The sequence below is a fragment of the Peromyscus maniculatus genome, chromosome 9 (assembly GCF_049852395.1).
Source record: "Peromyscus maniculatus bairdii isolate BWxNUB_F1_BW_parent chromosome 9, HU_Pman_BW_mat_3.1, whole genome shotgun sequence".
Taxonomy (NCBI): Eukaryota; Metazoa; Chordata; class Mammalia; order Rodentia; family Cricetidae; genus Peromyscus; species Peromyscus maniculatus.
The window spans coordinates 57833462-57845983 of record NC_134860.1 but is presented as its reverse complement, the minus strand read 5'-3'; the positions used below and the strand labels follow the sequence as shown (position 1 = coordinate 57845983).

At 44.7% G+C, this 12522-nt stretch overlaps 1 protein-coding gene across 16 annotated transcripts in view; it reads left to right on the top strand.

Moving 5' to 3' along the window:
- Atp8a2 (ATPase phospholipid transporting 8A2) overlaps positions 1-12522 on the top strand; it is a 592551-nt gene that overhangs the window by 185158 nt on the left and 394871 nt on the right. For 9 of the 16 annotated variants that reach the window (XM_076545120.1, XM_076545117.1, XM_076545112.1 and 6 more), the window contains 5 exons: positions 2366-2493; positions 3237-3314; positions 7958-8046; positions 8294-8338; positions 12150-12225. In XM_076545120.1, coding sequence (XP_076401235.1) covers positions 2366-2493; positions 3237-3314; positions 7958-8046; positions 8294-8338; positions 12150-12225 — 416 coding nt within the window. The remainder of the gene's footprint in view (positions 1-2365; positions 2494-3236; positions 3315-7957; positions 8047-8293; positions 8339-12149; positions 12226-12522) is intronic. The other 7 variants (XM_076545122.1, XM_076545123.1, XM_076545119.1 and 4 more) reach the window with 1 other exon arrangement.

Here is a 12522-nt window from a genome sequence, read left to right as displayed (position 1 = left end):
ACTGTCAACCTAACAACACATTATAATCAGTGTTTTGTATAATCTAGGATATCTTAAAGAGCTAAAAGGAAAAAAAGATACATGTTTATGAACTTGTTTCTTTTAACCTACTAGTTGGCCTTTTCTGGAAGTCTCTGTGGACGAATTAGTAGCTAGTATCATCTCCTTGCTTCATCCATCTCACCGTCTTCTTACTGTTTGTGCTGGCATCTAGATTGTACATAGACAAGGTCTTCTGTGCTGACCAGGATGAACTCTTAGCGGAACTTCCCTGGCTACCCTTTCCCATGAATAGCTCTGCTAAATTTCAAGCCAGTTTTCTGTTTTTCCTTACCCGTGTATGGGAACACTTGCCTTCCCTGACCATTAGCCGCTGAGATCTATTGTTTTTGATTGGACATTGCATATTGCATTTTTTTCCGTACTTCATTCAAATGATGTGAGTTACCTAGGTGTTCTTGTCCTGCCCTAGGGTAGAATGTCTGCTTCTGGGGAGGTAGGTAATGGTAGTCAACCTGATAACCACTACCACCCCCTAGAGCAGAACTGACATGACAAGGTTCTGTGAATGGAATAAGTCCAAGGTGCCAACTGTTCTTCCAAGAGTTGGCAGATTTTCTTAATACATGCATTTGATCCATTTCTCGAGACTTAACTTGATTTTGATGATTCTGTCTTGTTTTGCTGCTTGGTGGATCCTAGGGAATAGAGGGAAGATCTGCTGTTCTCTGACCTCAGAAGAAAAAAAAAATAGAATTTAGTGGCAAAAATTTCATGATAAGTTTTTGACATTTCTCAATTATTTTTAAATGGATTTAGACATGATTTTACTCTTCCAATTTCTTTAATCATAAAACTCTCAGGTTTTGAAATGCAAGAAAACTCATGTTACCCGTTTTTTGCTTGTTTGTTTTTAAACAAGGTCTCATGAGGTAAAGGCTGGCTTTGAACCCAGTCTGTAGCAGAAGCTGGCCTCAGATTCCTGGTCCTCCTGCCTTCAAATGCTGGGATTACAGACTTGAGCTCCTGTGCCGGTTGCTCTTTTATGAACACGGTCACATGGCTGTGGTTTGCGTTGTAGTTGATCATATCACTTGGTGTTGGCTTTGGTTATGTAGCTTGCCTCAGACATGAAGATTGGTTCATCTGAATGTATTTTTTTTTATTGTGATCTGAGTAAATATGTGGCATCAACACAGCTTTGGGGAAACTGGCACTTGAGTGGATCAGATCACACTAAGCTCCAATGCCAACTGTGTGATGTTCAGGGAACACAGTCTATACACGCACCTGCTCGGAGAAGTCAGTTCACATTCCGCTGCCTCTGTTGGTGCTTGGATTTCACTTCCTATCAAATTTGGTCCTGCCTTAACCTCCTTTTCATTGGTTTGTTTGGCTGAACATTTTGCATAGTGGTAGATACTCTCTTTTCTTCTTTTATGGACTTGTTTGGTTTTTCCGGCAAGCCCGGACGTTCTCAGGCTTCTGAGGCTTTAGCGGTCGGTTTTCTTTGCATAGTCGCTGCTCTTTAATGTCATTTGTGGTTGTATGTCGTGTTGTAAAGCAGTTTTTGCTTTGTATTAAAGAGTCACAAAGTTTTAATTTTTTAATAAGTTTTTATTGGCAGATAAATTTTATTCCTAAACAAATACCATACTCCAGGGACACTTGAGTTATTGGGACTTATGGGTCCTGTTTAGCAACTCCTTGATTGTCTAAGAGAAGCAGATAGTAAAGTAGTCTGCCATGGAGAAGGGCCGCCAGCTGGAGAGTGGAAGGCTTGGGGGCGGGTAGCAAATGAAAGGCTGGGGGATGTCAGCTGGCCAGCCAGTGCTCGCTTCCCTTACTCATTCCCATCACCCCTCTCCATCACAGCCACCCTCCGTAGTCCCAGGGTTCATCATCTCTACCATGCACGTGTCAAGCCTTCCCACTGGAAGACTCAATGGGTGTGGCTTGGAGCCACTACAGATTCCTGATTCCCAGGCGTAGTCCTCTGCTCGCCTTCTCCGCAGCCTCCTCTCTCGGTTCCTGCCATGTTGCCTGACCACCCCTGTAATAGCCACATCCCCTTTGAGGCCCCAGAGGGCATTCCCCTCCCAGGGGAGGGCTGGCTCTGCTCCCTCCTCTGCCTCCTTCCCCAGCCTCTAAAGAGAAGCCAGCACTACCCACTACCCACGGGGACTGAATTCCAACAGTCTTTGGAGTTTGCACTGGCACAGTAACTCCTCAGTCTCAAGACAGGCGCATGGGCTTTGGTTGGGAGCATCTTTTAGGGAAAAAAAAAAGTCTAGAATAGCAAAATAAGAAATGAAATGGAGACTTCCACTAAAGCTGTATGGATTGTCTTGGTTTTTGTCTGTAGACGCGAGCTCGGATAATTTTGGCTACAACTTGCTGACATTTATCATCTTGTACAACAATCTGATCCCCATCAGTCTGCTGGTGACGCTTGAGGTTGTGAAATACACGCAAGCTCTCTTCATCAACTGGGTGAGTTTCCAAGCAGAGTGTGAAACATGAGCTCCTGGAGGGGTGCCAGCCTCTGCTTTCTAGTACTCTGCACAGGCCTTTGTCATTTCATTGAGTCCCAGAAAGGAAATCGTAGAGGCTGTTTATTATTAGGTCATGGGGTTAAGCCAGCCAAACTGATGACTGGCAAGCAATGCCATAACCATAGTGGGGAATGTGGGGGAAGGGTGCCAGTGGGTGCTTGTCCTGTGGCCGCCATGGCCATGCTTCCCAAGTCCCCTTTATGCTAAGGAAAAGGCTTCTCATGTGTACTCACAAGTGTCCATTCTGTACGGGTTTCATCATGACAGTCACCCTGGGTGGATTGTAGGGGCTGAGGTGGGGTTTTTAAGGGACTGTCATGACCATGGCCATTAAACACTGGACCTTGTCACCTTTTTTTTTTTTCAAACCAGGCACCTACATGTGTGTTTTACTTCGATTCTCACTACAAGCCTGTGAATGAGGCATTGACCCAGCTCACAGCCAGGGCATGAGATGATTGTCTTGAACCCAAACCTAAATACCGTGGGTCATACTGGGACCCAGGGTTTCTACATCCTGATTGCAGCTTCATTTTCCAGCCAAGTTAACAGTTAGCATTTGGATGACAATGGAAGGATTTGAGGTGGCCAGAGTCTGTGTTAATCTGAATGAACTATTAGGATCACATGTTTTCTGAAGGCTTCCTTCTTTCTTCCCTCCTTCCCCACTTTCCCTTGCAGGACACAGATATGTATTATATTGAAAATGACACTCCTGCTATGGCCAGGACATCGAACCTTAATGAAGAGCTCGGGCAGGTGAGAGCCTCTCTGGGGACTTTGGGGACAGTGCCATGAGCAGGAAGCCAGTGTTAGCAGAGGCGCTGTGGGGGATTTTGCACAAATAGTTACCCATGACTGTGTTTGTGACGTCTGGTTTGCAAGGTGGCAGTGAATGCAGTTGTCACTTGGTTTTGGAGACACAAGTTTATCATTTTGTCGAAAACATATCTGGGGAAAAAGTATAGAACATTGCACAAAAATATAATGTTATTTTGGATCCTTTTAAATATGTTTCTCAGAACAGATGACCAGGAAAACAGAGTAGGAGATTGGCTACTGGACTGCCCCACAAAGCATGTGGGGCCATTTGAAGGACAGGTATCCTTGACATGGTTCAGAAAGTCGGTGACTTCTGTGTCTTCATCTTGATTTCTACTTGTTCCTCCTGACTTTCATGTTGCATTATGTCTGCCTCTTCCATTGAATTACTGCAACCTATAACCTTTTTTGAATGTATAATGCTTATTCTTAACCTAAGGTAATTAAAAACTATGATTTTTATTTTATACACTTTGAACTTCCCAGCAGTCCTATTGGGGGGTGGTGATGTGCTGCGTCTTCATTTTAGAGATTAAAAAAATGATGAGTTCACCCCAGGAAAGCTGGTTGATGAATGACAGGTGAGGGCTGCAGATTGCCTGTCCAAATCTGGCATTTGTTTCCCTGGAACACCTGCCGCACAACCCTCTGGGAAGATGTCAGCCTGACTTCTCATTCATTTGAGGGTCAGGAGGAGGGTCAGATGCCACCGCACCCCCTTACCCCCCAGCTTAAGGACAGAGTCAGTTCTGCATTTGTGCTGGAGCATTTTTTAGTTCATTGCAAGAAAGCTGAAGCTCAAATTTGTCTGTCAAGTTTTGTAATAAAATATAATTCTATGACCACATTTTCAGGTGATTCTATTCCTTTGATATTTTCCAAATATAGTTAGAGTGAAGAGCAATTTTTTTTCTATTTTTTAAATAGAAAATTTAGAATTCACAGGAGTCCTCAAGTTTATTTGGTGTAGCAAAGTGAATTGTCATTTAGAGAGAATACTCTGGCACCAAGCACAAGACTTCCTCAGTGAGGCCCGTGTCCCTATCCCCTCCACTCTGTTCACCTGCAGTACTCATGATGAGGAGCAGAATCCAGTGCTAAATATCTATTATCTGTCAGTCTGTCTGTCTGTCTATCTATCTACCTACCCACCCATATCATCTGTCCATCCATCCATCCATCCATCCATCCATCCATCCATCCATCCATCCATCCATCATCTATCTATCATCTGTCATCAGTCTGTCTGTCTGTATGTCTATCTATCATCTACCTGCATTCTTTCTTTCTACAATGACATTGTCATTGATAAAGTTCTACTCCTTTAACAATCCATGAGAGTTCTTGGTGCACAGCAGATGACGTTTGCCTCTTTGAATCCTTCCCAGTACTTCCAGGCAACAGTAGCGTCTCTCTGCTCTCTTCTCTTAAGCATTCTTCCCAAAAACACACACAGTGAAATGACAATGTGATTGGTTATCCAGTGCCTGTGTCTACCTGGAGCAGGCTCGAGCCCTGTGTGGTCAGCCAACTGCAGGTCAAAAATCGGATTGTGCCGATGGTGGTTGCACCTGTACCACATACACACAGAAGAGTCTTGTCACTGTTCCCCAGCTAGGATAGTATGGCATTTCTATTGTCTTAGGTGTCACACACCATCTAAGATTATGTAAAACACACCAAAGGTTGTATGTAGGCTTTATACAAACACTGTACCATTTTATGTAGTGGATTAGAGCATCTGAGAATTTTGGTACCCATGGAGGTTCTTAGAACTACCCCCTGTGGATGTTTAGGGACAACTGTATACGTAGCCTTTGTCAGTTCACAGGGCTAAGTATATGATTGTTCTCATGTGCCATTGAATTGACCTAGCAAGATGGAAATACTGAAGATGCTCACAAAAGCACCTAGGATGAAGTACCCTGTCCTGGCCAGGCATGGAGTGGCTTGCCTAAGGAGAAGTTAATACTCAAGAGGGAGAGGGATCACAAATTCTACAGTTCTTTATAAGATTTTTCTTTCTACTATGTTGGCAAACTTTTAATTCTTTTTAAAAAGAGACAGAGGAGCTAATTCTGCTGTGCTTCTGGTGTTCCTAGACTTACTCTGTGAAACATAAAATTTCTTATTAATTGAAAACAATGGAAACATTAATTATCCCATTGATCAATATGATCAACATGCATACATGTTTTGAAATATCATATATAATCATAAACATATGTAATTATTATTTTTCAGTAAGTTTCCGTGTGAAGGGCATGGAAAAGCTGCCTGCCCTGATTTGATCATTATGTAATATTTCTTTAAAAATTAGTTTAATTAAAATATAGTTACATTATTTCCCCTTTCCCTTTCCTTCTTCAAATCCCTCCCCTCTCTAGCTCCTCCCATTACCTTCTCAAATCAATTCCATCTCAAATTAATGGTCTCTTTTTCTTTGATCACTGTTATTCCATATAGATTTATATAAATGCTTAAACATACCACTATAACTTACTGAGTCCATTTAATGTTACTGTATATATATGATTATGAATGACCACTTGGTATTAGACAACCAATTAGGAGGTTCATCCCTGGGAAAAACTAGTTTTCTCTCAGAAGGTGTGATGGCTAGTTTTTTTCAGCTTGACACAAGCTAGAGTTATTTTGGAAGAGGGGACCCACACTGAGAAAAATGCTACCATCAGATTGGCTAGGTATTGGTACATTTCCTTGATTGATGATTAATGGGGGAAGGCCCAGTTCACTGTGGGCCATGCTACCCTTGGGCTGGTGGGAGAGCCATGGAGAGCAAGCCAGTAAGCAGCACCCCTCCATGGCCTCTGCATCAGCTCCTGCCTCCAGCTTCCTGTCCTGAGTTCCTGCCCTGGCTTCCTTCAGTGATGGAGTGGGACCCAAGAGTTGGAAGGTGAAATAAACCCCTTCCTCTCCCAGTTGCTTCTGGCCATCGTGTTTTAGTACAGCCCCAAGACAGCAGTCACTAGTTAGCTGTCGTTCTTTGTCTAGGAGTGCAGTCTGAGGAGATTTTCTCTTTCCATGTTAGCTGTCCGTTGGTGTGGTCTTTGTTTAGGCCTTGCTTAGCAGCCATGTTGTTGAGGTACTGTGGGTGGGTGTAGCTTCCCTGTCATTTTTAGGAGACAGAGTCTGACAGCAGACTTTTTGTTTCTCTGGTTTTTCCAGTCTTTCCCCCGCCTCTCTCTCAATGATCCCTGAGCCTTAGGAATAGGAGTTGTGCTGTAGATATATCCTTTAGGGCTGGGCTCCCCTTATGAGCTCTGCCTTTTGACCAATCGTGGTTTTCTGTCTGCTGCAAAGAGCAGCTTCTTTGATGAGGGGCGAGAGCTGCACTTAACTTCAAGTATAAGGATGTGTTTAGAATTTAGTCAGGATATGCTGATTGGGCCAGGCATGGTAGCACATGTCTTTATTTTAGCACTTGGGTGGCAGGAGCAGGCAGACATGTTAGTTCAAGGCCAAAGAAGCATGTTCCAGGCCAGCCATAGCTTCACAGTGAGACTGAAAAAAAAAAAAAAACGCCAGGAGCTATGCTGGTCTGGTTGTAGTAGGGTCTCTTCTAAAATCTGTGACCTCACTACCCCAGGTAGTTCGATAGGTACCATCCTGTTAAGTGGGCCTCAAGTTCAATTAGACAGCTGTTGGTTACTGCTAAATTATGTGTACCATTATTACACTTTCAGAAATATCTTGCCATGCTGACCATTGTTAATCTAGTCAGGGGGTGGACTCTTAAAAACAATTACATCTTCTGTGAGAACATGGAGGAACTTGGGAGGATGAAATCTATCACCGAAATGCCGAGTAACAGGACATGTGATGATGCTTATAGACCAGAAGTTCTTAACCTTTGGGCTGCACCCCCTTTGGGGAGTAGAATGACCCTTTCACAGGGGTCACATACCAGATATATCAGATATCCTGAATATCAGATATTTATATTACAGTTTGTAACAGTAGCAAAAATCACAGTTATGAAGTAGCAACAAAAATAATTCTATAGTTGGGGGTCACCGCAACATAAGGAACTGTATTAAAGGGTTGCACCATTAGGAAGGTTGAGAACCACTGTTATTCACAGTGGCCAGGGGAGTTATGGAAATTTCTTTTATTCTTTATTACCCAAGTTATAGAATTGGTAGTAGAAAACGTTTTGTGAATGGTCTGTGAATTAAAGTGTATCATTTATGATTGATTTGTTTATTTCCATGGGCTTGCATTTAAAGTTCATTCAGATTTACAGACATAGAAGACAACTTCATTTCTTGATCCTTGCATCTTATTATACTCATTTTTTAAAAGTTACTTTATTTAATGTGTATTTAATTTTGAGTATGTGTATATCTTTGTACCACACAATACCCAGTGCTCTTGGAAGCCAGAAGAAGGCATTGGATCCCCTGGAAGTGGAGTTACAGATGATTGTGGCCTACCCTGTGGGTGCTGGGAATGGAATCTGGGTCCTCTAGAAGAGCAGCCTGTCCTCTTAACCTCTGAACCATCTCTCCAGCCCCTTATTACACTCTTGATATGCATTTTGTTCATTCTCGGCTTAGGTAAAATACCTGTTTTCTGACAAGACCGGAACTCTTACGTGCAATATCATGAACTTCAAGAAGTGTAGCATTGCTGGCGTAACCTATGGGTGAGCATGTTTATTGCTTACAGGAAATCTCATTTCTAGCTTCCCAACAAAGTATAGTTCTTGCTATTTTGTCAAGTGTTGTGAGGGATTTGGATGTGTAGTTGATATTAAATATGTATAAAACTTAATGGATTCCCTGGGGACTTGTTTCTTCAACTTTCCTGAGAGGTCCTATTGAACCTGTGGATTTGTATGTGTCCTCTAACAACTGGCCTTTTCTTCTGACTACCTGGTTCTCTCCTGCCAGCCACTTCCCAGAACTAGCCAGAGAGCCATCCTCAGATGACTTCTGGTAAGTTGAGTCCAGCTTGTCTTCCTTCCTTCCTTAGTGGGGATGCATCAGGGCATTTTAGACCTAAATAAAAGTTTGAATGTGTTAGTTTGAAAAAGAACCAGGATAAGGTTTAAATGCAGATGGGATTTAAATCCACTCACAGAGCTTCTGACATCAACAGCATGCTCCTTGTCCTGTCCGTTCATTTCCAGCTACCTGCAACTTTTTTGCTTATTTTCTTCAAATTCCTGTATTTCAAAATAATGCTTTTATACTAATTAAAATTTATAGCCACTGGAGGACTTTGTACCTCTGGGGAAGACTCAGCTTCCTCTGTCCTGGTGTGGCCAGCCCATTTTCCCCAGCCCATCCCCCAGGCCATCTCCTACCCTCAGCTATCCCCCTCCAGGCCATTTTATCAGTCCATCCCCCCAGACCATCATCCCAAAGCCCACCTCCCCCAGGCCATCATCACCCCCCCAGCCCACCTCCCACAGGCCATTTTATCAGCCCATCCTCACAGGCCATGTCACCCCTCCATTCCATTCCTCCAGGCCATCTTCCCCCTCCCAGCTCACCCCCACAGGCCACTTTACCAGCCCATCTCCCCAGGCCACCTTCCCCAGGCCATCAGCACACCACCCCTCAGCGCATTTCCCACAGGCTATCTTACCAGCCTATTCACCCAGGCCATCTTCTGCCCACCCACCCCCCAAGTCCATTCCCCCAGGCCATCTTCCCTGCCCCCCAGTCCATCTTCCCTGCCCCCAGTCCATTCCCCCAGGCCATCTTCCTTGCTTCCCCCCCAGTTTATTCCCCCAGGCCATCTTCCCTGCCCCCCAGTCCATTCCCTCAGGCCATCTTCCCTGCCCCCCAGTCCATTCCCTCAGGCCATCTTCCCTGCCCCCCCAGTCCATTCCCCCAGGCCATCTTCCCTGCACCCCCAGTCCATTCCCCCAGGCCATCCTCCCTGCACCCCCAGTCCATTCCCCCAGGATATCTTCCCTGCCCCCCCAGTCCATTCCCCCAGGCCATCTTCCCTGCTCCCCCCCAGTCCATTCCCCCAGGCCATCTCCCCCCCCCAGTCCATTCCCCCAGGCCATCTTCCCTGCCCCCCAGTCCATTCCCCCAGGATATCTTCCCTGCCCCCCCAGTCCATTCCCCCAGGCCATCTTCCCTGCTCCCCCCCCAGTTCATTCCCCCAGGCCATCTCCCCCCGCCCAGTCCATTCCCTCAGGCCATCTTCCCTGCCCCCCCCAGTCCATTCCCCCAGGCCATCTCCCCCCCCCAGTCCATTCCCACGGGCTATCTTACCAGCACTTGGAAGTGCTTATCACTTTCTGTATTTCTTTACCATATGAACTTTTAATTACAACCCTTGGGTAGGCTGTTTTTCTTCATTATGTTGGGTGGTTAATTGACTTTCTATTGGGCCACGTCTGTCTGTAAATTCCTCTTATTGGTATTTCGGAAGTGTCCTTGTATTATCTCTGTAGTAACTGTCTCCCCTCCTGTCTCTCTGTCACCTCTTATTAGGCCAACAGTCAGTCTTTGGGTCGGTCTTCTGATTTTGTTTTCTAGCTTGCCTCCTTTCCATGTGTTTTTCTCATTCATCTTTAACCTTTCATTCTCCTTCATTTTTATGCATGCTTACATCCAGTTTTCAGAGCATGCTCCAATCCTTGCTCTTGTTTGCCCATTTCCTCTGCTCTGTCTCCTGTGCCCAACACCTGCCTCTAGATGTTCTTCACAGACTTGGTGACCACTGGCTGTGTGTTCATATTAAAATGCTTTACGCTTTGTTTTTCTTTTGTTTGTGAGTGTTTTGCCTGTGTGTGTGTCTGTGCACCATGTGCATGCAGTGCCCTCAGAGGCCAGAAGAGGGTGCTCCATCACCTAGGACTGACAGACAGTTGTGAGCCACCATGTGGATACTGGAAATAGAACCTGGGTCCTCTGGAAGAACAGACAGTATCTTTAACCAGTGAATCATCTGTCCAGAAAGCATTTTTTCATTGTGGCAAACATAGTAAATATAAAAGCAACCATTAAGCCCTTTTAAGACCAGTTGAAAGAGGAATTTTGATTACACAGTAAAATCACAAAAGCACAGAGATTTCCCGCTTCACCAGATGACTTTAGTGATGAAAGCCTTGCCCAACTCCATGACCTCCCTGATGAAAGTTCCCCACCACAGTGCATTCAGTACAATCCAGGAACCTATACTAACAACTCATGATCACCCACAGTCTACATCTGACATCAAGGTCACTCAATGCTATATATCCTGTGAGTATGGACACATGTATACTAATATATATTTATCTTCACTGTATTATGAGTGATGTTTCCATTACCACCAAAGCCCTTGCTCTGCCTATCCACCCCCTGTCATAGACACCCCACCCTTGGTAGCCACGGGGATTTTCTCTCTATATAGTTTTGCCTTCTCTAGAAAGTCAGGATTGGAATCCTATGGCATGCCACCTGCTTAACTTGACTTCTTTCACTTAGTAATCTGCATTTAATGTCCCTTTATGGCCTTTCTTGGTTCAGCAGCCTCATCTTTTGAGCACTGAGTAATAATCTAGGTTTGGGACTACTCTGTTTTGACCTCTCTACAGAATGAACCTTATATTTCTTTCTGATTGTGTTGACTACATGTGTTGAGGGAGGGCTCTTACAGTTCAGTATTCATCATGTGGGCTTGAAGTCTGCCTTGTCTCCTGCTTCCCTGCGTTTCACAGGTACCTCATGCCCTCACAGGTGCCTCATGGCCTTCACAGGTACCTGACATCCATCACAGGTACCTCATGCCCCTCACAGGTACCCATACCTTTTACAGGTACCTCATGCCCCTCACAGGTACCTCATGCCCCTCAGAGGTACCTGATATCTATCGCAGGTACCTCATGCCCCTCACAGGTACCCATACCTTTTACAGGTACCTTGTACTCCTCACAGGTACCTCATGCCCCTCAGAGGTACCTGACATCCATCACAGGTGCCTCATGCCCCTCACAGGTACCCATACCTTATATAGGTACCTCATACTCCTCACAGGTACTTCATGCCCCTCAGAGGTATCTCATATCCATCACAGGTGTCTCATACCCTTCACATCGCTCACAGCTACCTGACATGCTTCACAGGTATTTTACACCCTTCACATAGTACCATTCTTCAGCCTTCCTAGTGTTCTGTAGGGGGTATCAGCTGGCATTCCATATGCCCCCTTCCCACAAGTCAATAGTTGTTTTATACGCTGTATTCATCTCTGATATCCATTCACAGTTGAGACTGGCATTGACTTGCCCTTTCTTCTTCCACTGTTGTGGTTTTGAAGAATGGGTTTCAGTGGGAGCTAGAGGAGGTAGAGGAGTGTGTGTAGTGCTCACGCATGCTCCTGTCTGAGCCCACAGCTGCCATATCCAGTTTCCTTTTTCTAATTGTTTGCTGCCTTCTCCTCTCCACATGCACTCTGGCTACAAATGATGAAGCATGGTGCAGTCGTCCCCCCCCCCCCCCCGGCCTGGTAGTTATTTAAAAACCGACTCACACGACAGTCACAGTGTTGATGCATAGCTTATGATTCTTTCCCTTGTAAATCTGTTGGTATTTATAAGGACTTGCAACACAGTTTGTTTATAGCAAAGTTTAGTGATTTAAGGTATCTTAAAGCTTGATATAATATTTAATATTCCAGATCCTTAAACATTGAAATGTAAGACTATGGGCTTTTTATTCATGGTTCTGAGGGCAGATTCTCTCTAGATGTGAGTGATTTTGACTTTTAAATTGAATGAATGACTTTCGTTCTTTCTTCCAGCCGGATGACTTCTTGCCCCAGTGACTCATGCGACTTTAATGATCCCAGGCTGTTAAAGAACATTGAGGATCAGCATGTGAGTGTGCCACTTACCTCTAGAACAAAGAGTGGCTTGCAGTTCACTATTTTGATGTGACCTAGGCTGGCTTGATCTTCTACAAGTCTTGTGCAGTTAATCAGAGCTGCAGTGAGTTCGTGAGTGAAACAGCCTTGTCATATCCAGAAGACAGAATTTCTCACACCTAACGATGACTCCTTTAAAGCAGGGCATTCACAACCGTTATTTCTCAGCATTTTGTCCAGTTGCAAGTCTCTTCACTAATGGCTGACCACTGCAAAAAGAAGGCTCTCTGACCAAGGTAGAGGGCAGCTT